Here is a 21,455-nt window from a genome sequence, read left to right as displayed (position 1 = left end):
TTAATTTAAACAATCTAAAAATGTATGTAAAAAAAAATCCCAGATTGCTCATATCAATCCCTCCTAAATAAAATGGTGTCACTAGTTTTGCTGTCTGCCGTTGTACGCATCGGATATATACAGATCATACATTCGATTTGTAACATTCGATTTTTCATTGACAAACAATCACAATGCAGACAGTTCCAGAATGCACCATCCCTCCTGACAGCAACAGGTGTCCTCTAGTGGCCTCGTCTTTTCCCTGGACATTGTATTCTGCCGTCTCTAACCACACTGTGGCGGCAGAGCACCATTCTTTGACGCGTGATACAAACAACCGTGAAGCATTCTGGGACATAACAGGGCTAGGAAACGTAACAATATCAATATACAGTATATATAATGTTTATTCAAATACATCTAGGACAAAAGACATATATGCATCATTATAATTCATGATGAAATAACATGCATATAAATACAGTTTTATTACAGTAAAATGTGTATACATATATAGATGTGAATGCTTACATAGCTAGATATTTCTTGCATTAAAACTGCCAGTGGTGATTTGATATTGTTCCTCTGGTTCTGGAACCCCAACAGCAGGGTTCCGGTTCCAATGAGGAAGTAGTAGAGAGAACAGCGAAGGAGCAGCACCTAACACCTGAGATACACCGTTGGGAGGAAAGCTCTCATACACACAAGACACACGGAGAGGCAGTGTCCCAAATGTCACGCTATTCCCTAAATAGTGCACTACTTTAGACTAGAGTCCTATGAGCCCTGGTCAAAGGTTGTATACTATAAAACGAATAGTGTGTCATTTGGGACGAAGGAGACAGTACCTAGCTTCTGGGGACAAGAAAATCTATGGGTCAACACCAAGGAGGAAATTATGTCACTTTTGATGACCTCTGACCTCTGTCCACATAGAGCTGTACTGTATCTGTTCTCCCTTTGTGAAGGTCCACGCGTAGAGAGGAGTAGCTTGGTCCAGCAGGACGTTTAACCTCATTTCATTCAGATTCAGAACTGTGCCATAGAAAACTTCTTACAAAACTGCAACCCTTTACAATGGAATAACCACAGCAGTCAGACACACTCCAGTTTCCATCAGTGTTTCTGATCCCAGGATATCTCAGGGAAACTGTCTGGCTCTGGCAGCCTGCCTGGCACTAAATGGAGGAGGGTTCAGATCCTGGGCTGTCTGAATGGCACCTTGTTATATAGTGCACTACATTTGGCAAACGTCTACAGGGTTAGAGTTAGGGCTAACCAATAGGGCTCTGGTCAAAAGTGGTGCACTATATAGGGAATAGGGTGCCATCTCAGATTGGGCAGCATCGGGACAGAAGGGGAGACATTCCCATTGGGTGAGGAGGTTGAGTCCTTCTTCAGACAGACGGGTGTGATCAGTCGGTCCTTTAAAGGTCTCTCAGTCTCTGACTGTTACTGGCGTCCTATTGGGTCATGTCTGGTGGTGGTGGTGGTAGTGGTGGTGATGGTGGTGTTCGTGGTGGTGTCGGTGCTCGTGACGCTGCACCAGAGGCAACACAAAGGACCCAGGGCTGCCGGGCAGCCCAGACCCCTGCTCCCTCTCCTTCTCCCTCTCCAGACAAGGAGGAGGGGGAGCCTGATGCTGATGCTGGGGATTGGAGTGAGGTGACAGGGGCGTTTTGGACGGGGACAGGCCCTGACCCTCCCTGGCTTTGGCCCGGAGCCGTTTGCTGTGGCTGTGCTGCAGAGGGTGCTGGTGGTGGCTGGAGGAGGGGAGGTGGTACACATCCTGACCTCCGTGACCCCCAGATGAGGAGTTCCCTGTATGCAGCAGGGTCTGGAGAGGAGGAGGCTGAGGAGGGTAATGTCCCCCAACGTGGTATTTACTGGACTTGGCCCTTTCAAGTCCCCCATTGGTCCCTCCGACGCCGGATCCTTTAGATGTTCCTCTGGGGGACTTCAGGAAGTGTGACGCTCCCCGACCCCGGGCTTCTAGAGGGGTGTAGTTCTCACTGATGACCTGCGAGCGGCGCTGGTGGGCGTGGGCGGCGTGGGCCTCGGGCTCCTGGGAACGGGAGCGGTTCTGGGACTGGGAGGCCCGCACATGGGTCTCCTGGGGGGGCGGGGGAGGGGTGGATCCTGGAGGAGGGAGAGAGAGAGAGAATAGAGAGAAAAAAAGAGAGAGAAAGACAGAGCGAGAAAGAGAGATAGACGGAGAGAGAGATTACAGAGAGCGAGAGAGATCACAGAAAGAGAGAGAGAAAGATTACAGTGAGCGAGAGAGAGAGAGAGAGAGAGAGAGAGAGAGAGAGAGATTGCAGAGAGTGAGAGACAGGGACATCACAGAAGAGAGAGAGAGAGAGAGTCACTAGAGGCAGAGAGCGAGAGCCCTTGCGAGAGCGAGAGCCCGAGAGAAATGACAGAGAAAGATAGAGATGATCAGAGAGAAAGAGAGAGAGAAAGAGATTGCAGAGAGTGAGAGACAGGGACAGGAACAGAGAGAGAGAGAGAGAGAGAGAGTGAGAGAGAGAGAGTGTTATGCAGGTGAATGAGGACCCAAAAGCGACTTGGCGAAAACAGAGTTTTTAATCCAGTAAGAAACTTTACAAAAGAAAAAAGAGATAGAGAAAGAGAGAACAGACTGGAGATTGCGAGAACTGAGGTTGCCTCGGGAAGAGACAGCAGACTCAGACACCTGCTCACCACGCAGCATCTGAGGGAAACACGAGACAGGGCAAAACATAGACACAGCACGGTGAATTATAGATGAGGAGACAGAGGTAGAGGAAACAAGAGAGAAATAGGGACTCTAATCAGGGAAAAGGATCGGGAACAGGTGTGGGAAGACTAAATGATGATTAGGAGATGATAGAGAGAAAGAGAGAAGAGAGGGGGAGAGAGGGATAGAAAAGGGGAAAGAACCTAATAAGACCAGCAGAGAAAGAATAGAAGGGAAGCACAGGGACAAGACATGATAATTAATGACAAAACATGAACATCACCGAGAGAGAGAGAGGCGCACTATGGTCAGAGAGACACAGACCCAACTCCTCTCCTCGGGGAGAGAGAGAGAGAGAGAGAGATCTTATGAGAGAGGAGGGAGAGAGGGAGGGAGAGAGACAGAGAAGAGACAGAGAGAGCAGAGACAGGAGAAGAGAGAGATGTCATTAAGCACGGAAGAAGAGAGAGATGACAGAGAAAGAGAGAGAATCCCATAATATATGTTCTATGGACTCACTCTGTGTTTAACATGATGTTTTAATGACTACCTCATCTCTGTACCCCACACATACTGTACAATTATCTGCAAGGTCCCTCAGTCAAGCAGTGAATTTCAAACACAGCTTCAACCATAAAGACCAGGGAGCTTTTGCACCTATTGGTAGATGGGTCAAAATAAAAAAGATGACATTGAATATTCCTTTGAGCCTGGTGAAGTTATTACACTTTGGATGGTGCGTCAATACACCCAGTCACTATAAAAATACAGGTGTCCTTCCTAACTCAGTTGCCAGAGAGGAAGGAAACCGCTCAGGGATTTCACCATGAGGCCAATGATGACTTTAAAACAGTTACAGAGTTTAATGGCTGTGATAATAGATAGCTGAGGATGGATCAACTAAACATTGTAGTTACTCCACAATACTAACCAAAATGACAGAGTGAATAGAAGGAAGCCTGTAGAAGTATAAAAAATATTCCAGAACATGCATTTTGTTTGCAACAAGGCACTAAAGTAAAACTGTGAAAAAATGTGAAAAAGCTATTCACTTTTTGTCCTTAATACAAAGTGTTATGTTTGGAGCAAGTCCAATGGGCGGAATCAACAACATTTGGTCTGTCCAACATTACTGAGTATCACTTGACATATTTTCAGGAATAGTGGCGGCAGCATCATGTTATGGGTATGATTGTAATCGTTAAGGACTGAAATAACGGGGAGTTTTTCAGGATCAAAAAAATAAAACGGAGTGGAGCTAAAAATCACAGAGAAAAACCTGGTTCAGTTTACTTTCCACCAGACACTGGGAGATGAATTCACCTTTCAGCAGGACAATAACCTGGTTCAGTCTACTTTCCACCAGACACTGGGAGATGAATTCACCTTTCAGCAGGACAATAACCTGGTTCAGTCTACTTTCCACCAGACACTGGGAGATGAATTCACCTTTCAGCGGGACAATAACCTGGTTCAGTCTACTTTCCACCAGACACTGGGAGATGAATTCACCTTTCAGCAGGACAATAACCTGGTTCAGTCTACTTTCCACCAGACACTGGGAGATGAATTCACCTTTCAGCAGGACAATAACCTACAACACAAGGTCAAATCTACACTGGAATTACCAAGAAGACAGTGAATGTTCCTTAGTGGTAGAGTTAAAGTTTGGACTTGGACTGTTTGAAAATCAGTTTGGACTGCTTGAAAATCTATGGCAAGACCGTTGAAAATGGTTGTCTGGAAATGATCAAGAACCAATTTGACAGAGCTTAGAGAATTTTGAAAAGAAGAGTGGACAAATGTTGCTCAATCCATTGTGTAGAAATCTACTTGCCTCCCAGAAAGACTCATAGCTCGGGGGGTTGAACACCCATCTAAACTAACATATATTTGTTATATAGGTTTTTTCATGTTTTTTAAACATTTTATACAAATGTTCAAATTGTTCTTACACTTTGACATTACAGAGTTTTTTTCTGTAAATTGTTGACGAAAAATCACAATTAAATCTATTTGAATCCAACTCAACAAAATGTGGAAAAAGTCAAGGCGAATTATAGATGAATCCTCTCTGAAGGCAGTGTATGTTGATGATTATAATAGACAAGTTCACTACAAGGCCACTTTATTCTCTTGAGGTTTAGTTGGCTATCTGGCAGAGAGAGGGAAACGAATGAAGGGGAAGCATGAAGGACTACCTCATCTCTGACACATTTTAATTGTTAGTACAGGGAGAGAGATAAGCTGAGTGGTACCAACCTTCAAACCTGGAGGTGTAGTTCTCTATTACCAGCTAGGTCCAGATAGTGATTCCTCCTCTCAGTGTTCTCATCCACTTTAAAACAGTAATGCTGTCCCTCACTGAAGGAAGCCTGACCTGGGAGGGCTGCAACAAGGCACTGGTGAAAAAGGAGGACAGACGTCTGTGTTATGTTTGGAGCAAGGTGGTGTATCACTTGACATATGTGTGTGTGTGTGTGTGTGTGTGTGGTGTCCACCAGACACTGTGTTCACCTTTGCAGGTGTGTGTGTGTGTGTGTGTGTGTGTGTACTTTCCACCAGTGTGTGTGTGTGTGTGTGTGTGTGTGTGTGTGCGTGCGTCACCTTTCGTGCGTGCGTGCGTGCGTGTGTGTCAGCAGTGTTGACCTGATGTGAGAAGAAAGCCGTCTGTCTGGACTTGACTGTTCGTCCCTCCTCCTGGCAAGGTGAAAAGGTTGTCTGGCGTCAAGAACCTGACAGAGCCGGTCTGATGAGAGACAACAACCAGGTGTAGAAATATAAACATAAACAACTACAACATAAACAAAAACAAACAACTCTGTAAATTGTTGGGAAAGCTACAACCCAGGCAAAATAATAGGTTCACTACAAGAGTTTACAAGACTGTACAGGAGAGAGAGATAAGCTATACGCAGTGCCATGATAAAGTTCACATAGATCTCTCTCTCCCTCCCTCCCTGGAGGTGTAGTTCCCTCTAGGTCCAGATAGTGATTCCAGTGTTCTCCCTCTGCTCTGACCTGGGAGGGCTGGCCTGGTGTAGGAGGACAGACGTCTCCCTCCCTCCTCCCTGTGTGTGTGTGTGTGTGTCCCTCCCTCCCTCCCTCCCTCCTCCCCTCATAAACAACCAACATCAAAAACTCTAGCTACAACCCATAGAGAGAGACTATACAGCCATGATAAAGTTCACATAGATCTCTCTCTCTCTCTCCCTCTCTCTCCCTCCTCTCTCCCTCCCTCCCTCCCTCTCTCTCTCTCCCTCTCCCTCTCTCTCTCTCCTCCCTCCCTCCCTCCCTCCCTCTCTCTCTCCTCCCTCCCTCCCTCTCCCTCCCTCCCTCCCTCCCTCCCTCAAATAAACAATACAAATGAACAGTAAACATTAACACTCACAGAAGTTCCAAAAGATTAAAGACATTACAAATGTCATAATATGTACAAAAGGGAAAATAAATAAACATAAATATGGGTTGTATTTACAATGGTGTTTGTTCTTCACTGGTTGCCCTTTTCTTGTGGCAACAGATCACAAATCTTGCTGCTGTGATGGCACACTGTGGTATTTCACCCAGTAGATATGGGAGTTTTTCAAAATTGGGTTTGTTTTCAAATTCTGTGTGGGTCTGTGTAATCTGAGGGAAATATGTGTAGTTTCCACCTCATTTTGTGGGCAGTGTGCACAAAGCATGTCTTCTCTTGAGAGCCAGGTCTGCCTACGGCTGCCTTTCTCAATAGCAAGTCTATACTCACTGAGTCTGTACATAGTCAAAGCTTTCCTTAAGTTTGGTCAGGTATCTGCCACTATGTACTCTCTGTTTAGGGTCAGTCACAGTGGTCAGGTATTCTGCCGCTGTGTACTCTCTGTTTAGGGTCAGTCACAGTGGTCAGGTATTCTGCCGCTGTGTACTCTCTGTTTAGGGTCAGTCACAGTGGTCAGGTATTCTGGCGCTGTGTACTCTCTGTTTAGGGTCAGTCACAGTGGTCAGGTATTCTGGCGCTGTGTACTCTCTGTTTAGGGTCAGTCACAGTGGTCAGGTATTCTGGCGCTGTGTACTCTCTGTTTAGGGTCAGTCACAGTGGTCAGGTATCTGCCACTATGTACTCTCTGTTTAGGGTCAGTCAACATTCTAGTTTGCTCTGTTTTTTTTATTCTTTCCAGTGTGTCAAGTAATTATCTTTTAGTTTTCTCATCATCTTCTTGGGTCTAATTGTGCTGGACCAGCTTGCTGAGGGGACTCTTCTCCAGGTTCATCTCTCTGTAGGTGATGGCTTTGTTATGGAAGGTTTGGGAATCACTTCCTTTAGGGGACTCTTCTCCAGGTTCATCTCTCTGTAGGTGATGGCTTTGTTATGGAAGGTTTGGGAATCACTTCCTTTAGGGGACTCTTCTCCAGGTTCATCTCTCTGTAGGTGATGGCTTTGTTATGGAAGGTTTGGGAATCACCTCCTTTTAGGTGGTTGTAGAATTTAACAGCTCTTTTCTGGACTCTGATAATTAGTGGGTATCGGCCTAATTCTGCTCTGCATGCATTATTTGGTGTTTTACGTTGAACACAGAGGATATTTTAGCAGAATTCTGCATGCAGAGTCTCAATTTGGTGTTTGTCCCATTTTGTGAATTCTTGGTTGGTAAGCAGACCCCAGACCTCACATCCATAAAGGGCAATGGGCTCTATGACTGATTTAAGTATTTTTAGCCAGATCCTAATTGGTATGTCAAATGTTATATTCCTTTTGATGGCATAGAAGGTCTTGTCTCTCAGCTCGTTCACAGGTTTCTGGAAGTTACCCGTGGTGCTGATGTTTAGGTCGAGGTATGTATAGTTTTTGATGGCATAGAAGGTCTTGTCTCTCAGCTCGTTCACAGGTTCCTGGAAGTTACCCGTGGTGCTGATGTTTAGGTCGAGGTATGTATAGTTTTTGATGGCATAGAAGGTCTTGTCTCTCAGCTCGTTCACAGGTTTCTGGAAGTTACCCGTGGTGCTGATGTTTAGGTCGAGGTATGTATAGTTTTTTGTGTGCTCTCGGGCAATGGTGTCTAGATGGAATTTGTATTTGTGGTCCTGGTGACTGGACCTTTTTGGAACACCATTATTTTTGTCTTACTGAGATTTACTGTCAGGGCCCAGGTAGAGTATGTCTGTATTATTTTAGTGAATCAACATAGTGAAGGCGTAGACTCAGGTTTTCTGGGTCTCTATGTTTTTGCTTGGACAGGTTTCACAATTCCTTTCTTAGGATTTAGCATTTTTCATTAAACCATTTGTCATTGTTGTTCATTTTCTTTGGTTTTCTGTTTGAAATTTTGAGATTTGATATGGAAGCTGAGAGGTCAAATATACTGTTTAGAGTTTACACCATCACTATTACAGTGAAACATTTTGTCCAGGAAGTTGTGTAAAGGGATTGAATTTGTTGTTGCCTAATTGTTTTTAGTAGGTTTCCACACTACTCTCCTTTCCTCCATCTTGCTTTTTTAAATACATTTTTGGGGGGGTATTTTCACCCCTTTTTTCTCCCCAATTTCGTATCAAATTGGTAGTTACAGTCTTGTCTCATCGCTGCAACTCCCGTACAGACTCGGGAGAGGCGAAGGTCGAGAGCCGTGCGTCCCCAAGCTGCACTGCTTCTTGACACAATGCCCATCCAACCCGGAAGCCAGCCGCACCAATGTGTTGGAGGAAACATCGTACACCTGACGACCGTGTCAGCTTGCACTGCGCCCGGCCCGCCACAGGAGTCACTAGTGCGAGATGAGACAAGGACATCCCTGCCGGTCAAACCCTCCCCTAACCCGGACGACGCTGGGCCAATTGTGCGCCGCCCCATGGGCCTCCCGGTCGCGGCCGGCTGCGACAGAGCCTGGGCTCGAACCCAGAATCTCTAGGGGCACAGCCTTAGACCACTGCGCCACTCGGGAGGCCCTCTATAACCTTTATTAATATTATTCAGTTCCTTTGGCTTTGATGCTTCATGATTGAGTATTGCTCTGTTCAAGTAGACTGTGATTTTGCTGTGGTCTGATAGGGGTGTCAGTGGGCTGACTGATAAAGTAGTCTATGGTACTACTGCCAAGAAATGAGCTGTAGGTGTTCCTACCGTAGGAGTCCCCTCAATGCCTACCATTGACTATATACATACCCAGCGTGCGACAGAGCTGCAGGAGTTGTGGCACGTTTTTGTTGGTTATGTTGTTGTAGTTGTGCCTAGGGGGGCACATGGGGAGGGAATGCTGTCACCTCCAGGTAGGTGTTTGTCCCCCTGTTTGCTGAGGTATCCCTCCCTCCATGTCTCTTACCTGGTCCAGTGGAGATGTGGTCTCTCCTGCGAGCACTGGGCTCTGGTGCGACGGTCAGCTTGACCCGTAGGGTCTTCCTCTTACTGTGGCAGGACGAGTGATTGACCGAGGCATCCACCACATCATAGATGGTGTGCATCAGACTGGACATGTCCTGGGGAGGAGGAGGAGGAGGAGGAGGAGGAGGAGGAGGAGGAGGAGGAGGAGGAGGAGGAGGAGGTGGAGGAGGTGGTGGAGGAGGAGGAGGAGGAGGAGGAGGAGGAGGAGGAGGAGGAGGAGGAGGAGGAGGAGGAGGAGGAGGAGGAGGAGGAGGAGGAGGAGGAGGAGGAGGAGGAGGAGGAGGAGGAGGAGGAGGAGGAGGAGGAGGAGGAGGAGGAGGAGGAGGAGGGGACAAACACAGCTTATTATAACACATTATAACCTTCTCAGTAAGGACAGAGGTAAAGGCTTCACTGTTCCTTATATAGGGCACTAACTTTGACCAGGATCTATAGGGCTGTAGTCAAAAGTAGTGCACTATGTCGGGAGGAGGGTGCTATTTGGGATGGAGACATATGGTGTTAACCCTGGTGTCCTGACATCTGGCCCTCATACCATCATGGCCTAATTATCCGCAGCTTCCAATTGGCTCATTCATCCCCCCTGTAACTATTCCCCAGGTGGTTGCTGTAAATGAGAATGTTCTCAGTCAACTGACCTGGTAACTCATTCATCCCCCCTGTAACTATTCCCCGGGTGGTTGCTGTAAATGAGAATGTTCTCAGTCAACTGACCTGGTAACTCATTCATCCCCCCTGTAACTATTCCCCAGGTGGTTGCTGTAAATGAGAATGTTCTCAGTCAACTGACCTGGTAACTCATTCATCCCCCTGTAACTATTCCCCAGGTGGTTGCTGTAAATGAGAATGTTCTCAGTCAACTGACCTGGTAAAATAAGGGTTGAATAAATAAAAAGAAGCCTTACCTCTTTAGTAACTTTGCCACTGTTGTCAAAATCATAGAGGGTGAAGATCCATTCCTGACGATTATCCTCCTCCACTGATACGTCACACTCTAGGTCCTGTCGGCATGGAGACACACGGAATACTCCTCGTTAATGACAAAGACAGCATCCTGTCCAGGAAGTGTATCAGACTGCTTCACGCTACAAGGCCGTTCTGGCTGGGACAAGGCTTACTTACTTAATAACAAAAATACACCCCTATGGGTCCTGGTCAAAATGTGTGCACTATATAGAGAATAGGGTGCTATTTGGGACGAATCCTAGGTGATCCTTTTGCCTAGAAACACAAACACAGTGACTTTGACAACCAGCAGAGGGCAGCAGAGTCAAACCTTTTCTTTCCTACTGCAGCATTTATTCTCTCCACACAGTCACACTCTCCACTACTGACTGCTTTTCTACAGTCACTCACCCTCCCCTCCTGGCTGCTTTTCCACAGTCACTCACCCTCCCCTCCTGGCTGCTTTTCCACAGTCACTCACCCTCCCCTCCTGGCTGCTTTTCCACAGTCACACTCTCCACTACTGACTGCTTTTCCACAGTCACTCACCCTCCCCTCCTGACTGCTTTTCCACAGTCACTCACCCTCCCCTCCTGGCTGCTTTTCTACAGTCACTCACCCTCCCCTCCTGGCTGCTTTTCTACAGTCACTCACCCTCCCCTCCTGGCTGCTTTTCCACAGTCACTCACCCTCCCCTCCTGGCTGCTTTTCTACAGTCACTCACCCTCCCCTCCTGGCTGCTTTTCTACAGTCACTCACCCTCCCCTCCTGGCTGCTTTTCTACAGTCACTCACCCCCCCCTCCTGGCTGCTTTTCTACAGTCACTCACCCTCCCCTCCTGGCTGCTTTTCAAAGCAGGAATATAAAACCAGTCAAATAATCACATTCAGCAAAAGCCCTTTAACTGCCGTGACGACCTGCAGTTGGAGAAGAGAGGGAGAAAAGGAGAAGAGAGGGAAGGGGGAGGAGGAATGCCCTACCACCACAATATAACATCATGTCTTTCTTCCTGGGCCAGGAAAAAGACGTTAACCACAATTCTCAGTTACAGCTTTTCTGGAAGTAACTTTGATTCAGAGGTATCTGGTAACAGAACTGTAACTGGGAAAATAAACGATGTGAGCGACAGGCGGGCAGAGAGGCTGTGCTGCAGACATAGAGAGAGAATGTAGTGTACACTACATTCAACATGTAAGATCCATAGCATGTAGTGTACACTACATTCAACATGTAAGATCCATAGCATGTAGTGTACACTACATTCAACATGTAAGATCCATAGCATGTAGTGTACACTACATTCAACATGTAAGATCCATAGCATGTAGTGTACACTACATTCAACATGTAAGATCCATAGCATGTAGTGTACACTACATTCAACATGTAAGATCCATAGCATGTAGTGTACACTACATTCAACATGTAAGATCCATAGCATGTAGTGTACACTACATTCAACATGTAAGATCCATAGCATGTAGTGTACACTACATTCAACATGTAAGATCCATAGCATGTAGTGTACACTACATTCAACACGTAAGATCCATAGCATGTAGTGTACACTACATTCAACACGTAAGATCCATAGCATGTAGTGTACACTACATTCAACACGTAAGATCCATAGCATGTAGTGTACACTACATTCAACACGTAAGATCCATAGCATGTAGTGTACACTACATTCAACACGTAAGATCCATAGCATGTAGTGTACACTACATTCAACACGTAAGATCCATAGCATGTAGTGTACACTACATTCAACACGTAAGATCCATAGCATGTAGTGTACACTACATTCAACACGTAAGATCCATAGCATGTAGTGTACACTACATTCAACACGTAAGATCCATAGCATGTAGTGTACACTACATTCAACACGTAAGATCCATAGCATGTAGTGTACACTACATTCAACACGTAAGATCCATAGCATGTAGTGTACACTACATTCAACACGTAAGATCCATAGCATGTAGTGTACACTACATTCAACACGTAAGATCCATAGCATGTAGTGTACACTACATTCAACACGTAAGATCCATAGCATGTAGTGTACACTACATTCAACACGTAAGATCCATAGCATGTAGTGTACACTACATTCAACACGTAAGATCCATAGCATGTAGTGTACACTACATTCAACACGTAAGATCCATAGCATGTAGTGTACACTACATTCAACACGTAAGATCCATAGCATGTAGTGTACACTACATTCAACACGTAAGATCCATAGCATGTAGTGTACACTACATTCAACACGTAAGATCCATAGCATGTAGTGTACACTACATTCAACACGTAAGATCCATAGCATGTAGTGTACACTACATTCAACACGTAAGATCCATAGCATGTAGTGTACACTACATTCAACACGTAAGATCCATAGCATGTAGTGTACACTACATTCAACACGTAAGATCCATAGCATGTAGTGTACACTACATTCAACACGTAAGATCCATAGCATGTAGTGTACACTACATTCAACACGTAAGATCCATAGCATGTAGTGTACACTACATTCAACACGTAAGATCCATAGCATGTAGTGTACACTACATTCAACACGTAAGATCCATAGCATGTAGTGTACACTACATTCAACACGTAAGATCCATAGCATGTAGTGTACACTACATTCAACACGTAAGATCCATAGCATGTAGTGTACACTACATTCAACACGTAAGATCCATAGCATGTAGTGTACACTACATTCAACACGTAAGATCCATAGCATGTAGTGTACACTACATTCAACACGTAAGATCCATAGCATGTAGTGTACACTACATTCAACACGTAAGATCCATAGCATGTAGTGTACACTACATTCAACACGTAAGATCCATAGCATGTAGTGTACACTACATTCCTCATATAAGATCCATAGCATGTAGTGTACACTATATTCAACATGTAAGATCCATAGCATGTAGTGTACACTATATTCAACATGTAAGATCCATAGCATGTAGTGTACACTACATTCAACATGTAAGATCCATAGCATGTAGTGTACACTACATTCAACATGTAAGATCCATAGCATGTAGTGTACACTACATTCAACATGTAAGATCCATAGCATGTAGTGTACACTACATTCAACACGTAAGATCCATAGCATGTAGTGTACACTACATTCAACACGTAAGATCCATAGCATGTAGTGTACACTACATTCAACATGTAAGATCCATAGCATGTAGTGTACACTACATTCAACACGTAAGATCCATAGCATGTAGTGTACACTACATTCAACATGTAAGATCCATAGCATGTAGTGTACACTACATTCAACATGTAAGATCCATAGCATGTAGTGTACACTACATTCAACATGTAAGATCCATAGCATGTAGTGTACACTACATTCAACATGTAAGATCCATAGCATGTAGTGTACACTACATTCAACATGTAAGATCCATAGCATGTAGTGTACACTACATTCCTCATATAAGATCCATAGCATGTAGTGTACACTACATTCCTCATATAAGATCCATAGCATGTAGTGTACACTACATTCCTCATATAAGATCCATAGCATGTAGTGTACACTACATTCCTCATATAAGATCCATAGCATGTAGTGTACACTACATTCCTCATATAAGATCCATAGCATGTAGTGTACACTACATTCCTCATATAAGATCCATAGCATGTAGTGTACACTACATTCCTCATATAAGATCCATAGCATGTAGTGTACACTACATTCCTCATATAAGATCCATAGCATGTAGTGTACACTACATTCCTCATATAAGATCCATAGGAAGATGTAAAAAAGACTAGTGTCTAACTTACATCCAGGCTGATGCGTTTCTTCCCAGAGGCTTTGCCTGCGTCCCCTCCTCTCAGTAGCTGCCTGTCTGGCCCTGGGTCTGTGTGGGGGGACTGCAGGTAACTGTCACAGCCCTCAGCAGCCTTCTCTGGAGGGAGATCCACTGGCACAACACAACAACACACATCTTCATCTTTATTCAGATCCCCATTAGCTGACGCCATGACGACAGCTAGTCTTCCTGAACCCAACAACACAGAGACATAACAGACATGATGACAGCTAGTCTTCCTGGGGTCATGACCCCAACAACACAGAGACATAACAGACATGATGACAGCTAGTCTTCCTGAACCCAACAACACAGAGACATAACAGACATGATGACAGCTAGTCTTCCTGGGGTCATGACCCCAACAACACAGAGACATAACAGACATGAGACTATGTTGAAGACTTTACAACAACACAGAGACATAACAGACATGATGACGGCTAGTCTTCCTGAACCCAACAACACAGAGACATAACAGACATGATGACAGCTAGTCTTCCTGGGGTCATGACCCCAACAACACAGAGACATAACAGACATGAGACTATGTTGAAGACTTTACAACAACACAGAGACATAACAGACATGAGACATGAGACTATGTTGAAGACTTTACAACAACACAGAGACATAACAGACATGAGACTATGTTGAAGACTTTACAACAACACAGAGACATAACAGACATGAGACTATGTTGAAGACTTTACAACAACACAGAGACATAACAGACATGAGACTATGTTGAAGACTTTACAACAACACAGAGACATAACAGACATGAGACTATGTTGAAGACTTTACAACAACACAGAGACATAACAGACATGAGACTATGTTGAAGACTTTACAACAACACAGAGACATAACAGACATGAGACTATGTTGAAGACTTTACAACAACACAGAGACATAACAGACATGAGACTATGTTGAAGACTTTACAACAACACAGAGACATAACAGACATGAGACTATGTTGAAGACTTTACAACAACACAGAGACATAACAGACATGAGACTATGTTGAAGACTTTACAACAACACAGAGACATAACAGACATGAGACTATGTTGAAGACTTTACAACAACACAGAGACATAACAGACATGAGACTATGTTGAAGACTTTACAACAACACAGAGACATAACAGACATGAGACTATGTTGAAGACTTTACAACAACACAGAGACATAACAGACATGAGACTATGTTGAAGACTTTACAACAACACAGAGACATAACAGACATGAGACTATGTTGAAGACTTTACAACAACACAGAGACATAACAGACATGAGACTATGTTGAAGACTTTACAACAACACAGAGACATAACAGACATGAGACTATGTTGAAGACTTTACAACAACACAGAGACATAACAGACATGAGACTATGTTGAAGACTTTACAACAACACAGAGACATAACAGACATGAGACTATGTTGAAGACTTTACAACAACACAGAGACATAACAGACATGAGACTATGTTGAAGACTTTACAACAACACAGAGACATAACAGACATGAGACTATGTTGAAGACTTTACAACAACACAGAGACATAACAGACATGAGACTATGTTGAAGACTTTACAACAACACAGAGACATAACAGACATGAGACTATGTTGAAGACTTTACAACAACACAGAGACATAACAGACATGAGACTATGTTGAAGACTTTACAACAACACAGAGACATAACAGACATGAGACTATGTTGAAGACTTTACAACAACACAGAGACATAACAGACATGAGACTATGTTGAAGACTTTACAACAACACAGAGACATAACAGACATGAGACTATGTTGAAGACTTTACAACAACACAGAGACATAACAGACATGAGACTATGTTGAAGACTTTACAACAACACAGAGACATAACAGACATGAGACTATGTTGAAGACTTTACAACAACACAGAGACATAACAGACATGAGACTATGTTGAAGACTTTACAACAACACAGAGACATAACAGACATGAGACTATGTTGAAGACTTTACAACAACACAGAGACATAACAGACATGAGACTATGTTGAAGACTTTACAACAACACAGAGACATAACAGACATGAGACTATGTTGAAGACTTTACAACAACACAGAGACATAACAGACATGAGACTATGTTGAAGACTTTACAACAACACAGAGACATAACAGACATGAGACTATGTTGAAGACTTTACAACAACACAGAGACATAACAGACATGAGACTATGTTGAAGACTTTACAACAACACAGAGACATAACAGACATGAGACTATGAGACTATAACAGACATGAGACTATGAAGACTTTACAACAACACAGAGACATAACAGACATGAGACTATGTTGAAGACTTTACAACAACACAGAGACATAACAGACATGAGACTATGTTGAAGACTTTACAACAACACAGAGACATAACAGACATGAGACTATGTTGAAGACTTTACAACAACACAGAGACATAACAGACATGAGACTATGTTGAAGACTTTACAACAACACAGAGACATAACAGACATGAGACTATGTTGAAGACTTTACAACAACACAGAGACATAACAGACATGAGACTATGTTGAAGACTTTACAACAACACAGAGACATAACAGACATGAGACTATGTTGAAGACTTTACAACAACACAGAGACATAACAGACATGAGACTATGTTGAAGACTTTACAACAACACAGAGACATAACAGACATGAGACTATGTTGAAGACTTTACAACAACACAGAGACATAACAGACATGAGACTATGTTGAAGACTTTACAACAACACAGAGACATAACAGACATGAGACTATGTTGAAGACTTTACAACAACACAGAGACATAACAGACATGAGACTATGTTGAAGACTTTACAACAACACAGAGACAACACAGACATGAGACATGTTGAAGACTTTACAACAACACATGAGACTGAGATATGTTGAAGACTTTACAACAACACAGAGACATAACAGACATGAGACTATGTTGAAGACTTTACAACAACACAGAGACATAACAGACATGAGACTATGTTGAAGACTTTACAACAACACAGAGACATAACAGACATGAGACTATGTTGAAGACTTTACAACAACACAGAGACATAACAGACATGAGACTATGTTGAAGACTTTACAACAACACAGAGACATAACAGACATGAGACTATGTTGAAGACTTTACAACAACACAGAGACATAACAGACATGAGACTTTACAACAACACAGAGACATAACAGACATGAGACTATGTTGAAGACTTTACAACAACACAGAGACATAACAGACATGAGACTATGTTGAAGACTTTACAACAACACAGAGACATAACAGACATGAGACTATGTTGAAGACTTTACAACAACACAGAGACATAACAGACATGAGACTATGTTGAAGACTTTACAACAACACAGAGACATAACAGACATGAGACTATGTTGAAGACTTTACAACAACACAGAGACATAACAGACATGAGACTATGTTGAAGACTTTACAACAACACAGAGACATAACAGACATGAGACTATGTTGAAGACTTTACAACAACACAGAGACATAACAGACATGAGACTATGTTGAAGACTTTACAACAACACAGAGACATAACAGACATGAGACTATGTTGAAGACTTTACAACAACACAGAGACATAACAGACATGAGACTATGTTGAAGACTTTACAACAACACAGAGACATAACAGACATGAGACTATGTTGAAGACTTTACAACAACACAGAGACATAACAGACATGAGACTATGTTGAAGACTTTACAACAACACAGAGACATAACAGACATGAGACTATGTTGAAGACTTTACAACAACACAGAGACATAACAGACATGAGACTATGTTGAAGACTTTACAACAACACAGAGACATAACAGACATGAGACTATGTTGAAGACTTTACAACAACACAGAGACATAACAGACATGAGACTATGTTGAAGACTTTACAACAACACAGAGACATAACAGACATGAGACTATGTTGAAGACTTTACAACAACACGAGACATAACAGACATGAGACTATGTTGAAGACTTTACAACAACACAGAGACATAACAGACATGAGACTATGTTGAAGACTTTACAACAACACAGAGACATAACAGACATGAGACTATGTTGAAGACTTTACAACAACACAGACATAACAGACAGAGACTATGTTGAAGACTTTACAACAACACAGAGACATAACAGACATGAGACTATGTTGAAGACTTTACAACAACACAGAGACATAACAGACATGAGACTATGTTGAAGACTTTACAACAACACAGAGACATAACAGACATGAGACTATGTTGAAGACTTTACAACAACACAGAGACATAACAGACATGAGACTATGTTGAAGACTTTACAACAACACAGAGACATAACAGACATGAGACTATGTTGAAGACTTTACAACAACACAGAGACATAACAGACATGAGACTATGTTGAAGACTTTACAACAACACAGAGACATAACAGACATGAGACTATGTTGAAGACTTTACAACAACACAGAGACATAACAGACATGAGACTATGTTGAAGACTTTACAACAACACAGAGACATAACAGACATGAGACTATGTTGAAGACTTTACAACAACACAGAGACATAACAGACATGAGACTATGTTGAAGACTTTACAACAACACAGAGACATAACAGACATGAGACTATGTTGAAGACTTTACAACAACACAGAGACATAACAGACATGAGACTATGTTGAAGACTTTACAACAACACAGAGACATAACAGACATGAGACTATGTTGAAGACTTTACAACAACACAGAGACATAACAGACATGAGACTATGTTGAAGACTTTACAACAACACAGAGACATAACAGACATGAGACTATGTTGAAGACTTTACAACAACACAGAGACATAACAGACATGAGACTATGTTGAAGACTTTACAACAACACAGAGACATAACAGACATGAGACTATGTTGAAGACTTTACAACAACACAGAGACATAACAGACATGAGACTATGTTGAAGACTTTACAACAACACAGAGACATAACAGACATGAGACTATGTTGGGAGACATAGACATAACAGACATGAGACTATGTTGAAGACTTTACAACAACACAGACTTTACAACAACACAGAGACATAACAGACATGAGACTATGTTGAAGACTTTACAACAACACAGAGACATAACAGACATGAGACTATGTTGAAGACTTTACAACAACACAGAGACATAACAGACATGAGACTATGTTGAAGACTTTACAACAACACAGAGACATAACAGACATGAGACTATGTTGAAGACTTTACAACAACACAGAGACATAACAGACATGAGACTATGTTGAAGACTTTACAACAACACAGAGACATAACAGACATGAGACTATGTTGAAGACTTTACAACAACACAGAGACATAACAGACATGAGACTATGTTGAAGACTTTACAACAACACAGAGACATAACAGACATGAGACTATGTTGAAGACTTTACAACAACACAGAGACATAACAGACATGAGACTATGTTGAAGACTTTACAACAACACAGAGACATAACAGACATGAGACTATGTTGAAGACTTTACAACAACACAGAGACATAACAGACATGAGACTATGTTGAAGACTTTACAACAACACAGAGACATAACAGACATGAGACTATGTTGAAGACTTTACAACAACACAGAGACATAACAGACATGAGACTATGTTGAAGACTTTACAACAACACAGAGACATAACAGACATGAGACTATGTTGAAGACTTTACAACAACACAGAGACATAACAGACATGAGACTATGTTGAAGACTTTACAACAACACAGAGACATAACAGACATGAGACTATGTTGAAGACTTTACAACAACACAGAGACATAACAGACATGAGACTATGTTGAAGACTTTACAACAACACAGAGACATAACAGACATGAGACTATGTTGAAGACTTTACAACAACACAGAGACATAACAGACATGAGACTATGTTGAAGACTTTACAACAACACAGAGACATAACAGACATGAGACTATGTTGAAGACTTTACAACAACACAGAGACATAACAGACATGAGACTATGTTGAAGACTTTACAACAACACAGAGACATAACAGACATGAGACTATGTTGAAGACTTTACAACAACACAGAGACATAACAGACATGAGACTATGTTGAAGACTTTACAACAACACAGAGACATAACAGACATGAGACTATGTTGAAGACTTTACAACAACACAGAGACATAACAGACATGAGACTATGTTGAAGACTTTACAACAACACAGAGACATAACAGACATGAGACTATGTTGAAGACTTTACAAACAACACAGAGACATAACAGACATGAGACTATGTTGAAGACTTTACAACAACACAGAGACATAACAGACATGAGACTATGTTGAAGACTTTACAACAACACAGAGACATAACAGACATGAGACTATGTTGAAGACTTTACAACAACACAGAGACATAACAGACATGAGACTATGTTGAAGACTTTACAACAACACAGAGACATAACAGACATGAGACTATGTTGAAGACTTTACAACAACACAGAGACATAACAGACATGAGACTATGTTGAAGACTTTACAACAACACAGAGACATAACAGACATGAGACTATGTTGAAGACTTTACAACAACACAGAGACATAACAGACATGAGACTATGTTGAAGACTTTACAACAACACAGAGACATAACAGACATGAGACTATGTTGAAGACTTTACAACAACACAGAGACATAACAGACATGAGACTATGTTGAAGACTTTACAACAACACAGAGACATAACAGACATGAGACTATGTTGAAGACTTTACAACAACACAGAGACATAACAGACATGAGACTATGTTGAAGACTTTACAACAACACAGAGACATAACAGACATGAGACTATGTTGAAGACTTTACAACAACACAGAGACATAACAGACATGAGACTATGTTGAAGACTTTACAACAACACAGAGACATAACAGACATGAGACTATGTTGAAGACTTTACAACAACACAGAGACATAACAGACATGAGACTATGTTGAAGACTTTACAACAACACAGAGACATAACAGACAGAAGACTTTACAACAACACAGAGACATAACAGACATGAGACTATGTTGAAGACTTTACAACAACACAGAGACATAACAGACATGAGACTATGTTGAAGACTTTACAACAACACAGAGACATAACAGACATGAGACTATGTTGAAGACTTTACAACAACACAGAGACATAACAGACATGAGACTATGTTGAAGACTTTACAACAACACAGAGACATAACAGACATGAGACTATGTTGAAGACTTTACAACAACACAGAGACATAACAGACATGAGACTATGTTGAAGACTTTACAACAACACAGAGACATAACAGACATGAGACTATGTTGAAGACTTTACAACAACACAGAGACATAACAGACATGAGACTATGTTGAAGACTTTACAACAACACAGAG

General features: G+C 42.2%; 1 protein-coding gene across 1 annotated transcript in view; it reads right to left on the bottom strand.

The window, feature by feature from the left end:
• Positions 1-377: 377 nt before the first annotated feature.
• LOC124024573 (protein naked cuticle homolog 2-like) overlaps positions 378-21,455 on the bottom strand; it is an 85,822-nt gene continuing 64,744 nt past the window's right edge. The window contains 8 exon segments of the mRNA XM_046338475.1: positions 378-2,121; positions 4,964-4,991; positions 4,993-5,083; positions 5,351-5,398; positions 5,723-5,784; positions 9,014-9,151; positions 9,962-10,057; positions 13,851-14,068. Coding sequence (XP_046194431.1) covers positions 1,454-2,121; positions 4,964-4,991; positions 4,993-5,083; positions 5,351-5,398; positions 5,723-5,784; positions 9,014-9,151; positions 9,962-10,057; positions 13,851-14,068 — 1,349 coding nt within the window. The 3' untranslated portion in view covers positions 378-1,453.

This window comes from Oncorhynchus gorbuscha, unplaced genomic scaffold (genome assembly GCF_021184085.1).
Source record: "Oncorhynchus gorbuscha isolate QuinsamMale2020 ecotype Even-year unplaced genomic scaffold, OgorEven_v1.0 Un_scaffold_1928, whole genome shotgun sequence".
Classification (NCBI taxonomy): Eukaryota; Metazoa; Chordata; class Actinopteri; order Salmoniformes; family Salmonidae; genus Oncorhynchus; species Oncorhynchus gorbuscha.
Note: the sequence above shows the minus strand (reverse complement) of the source record. Positions and strands in the feature narration are given on the sequence as shown.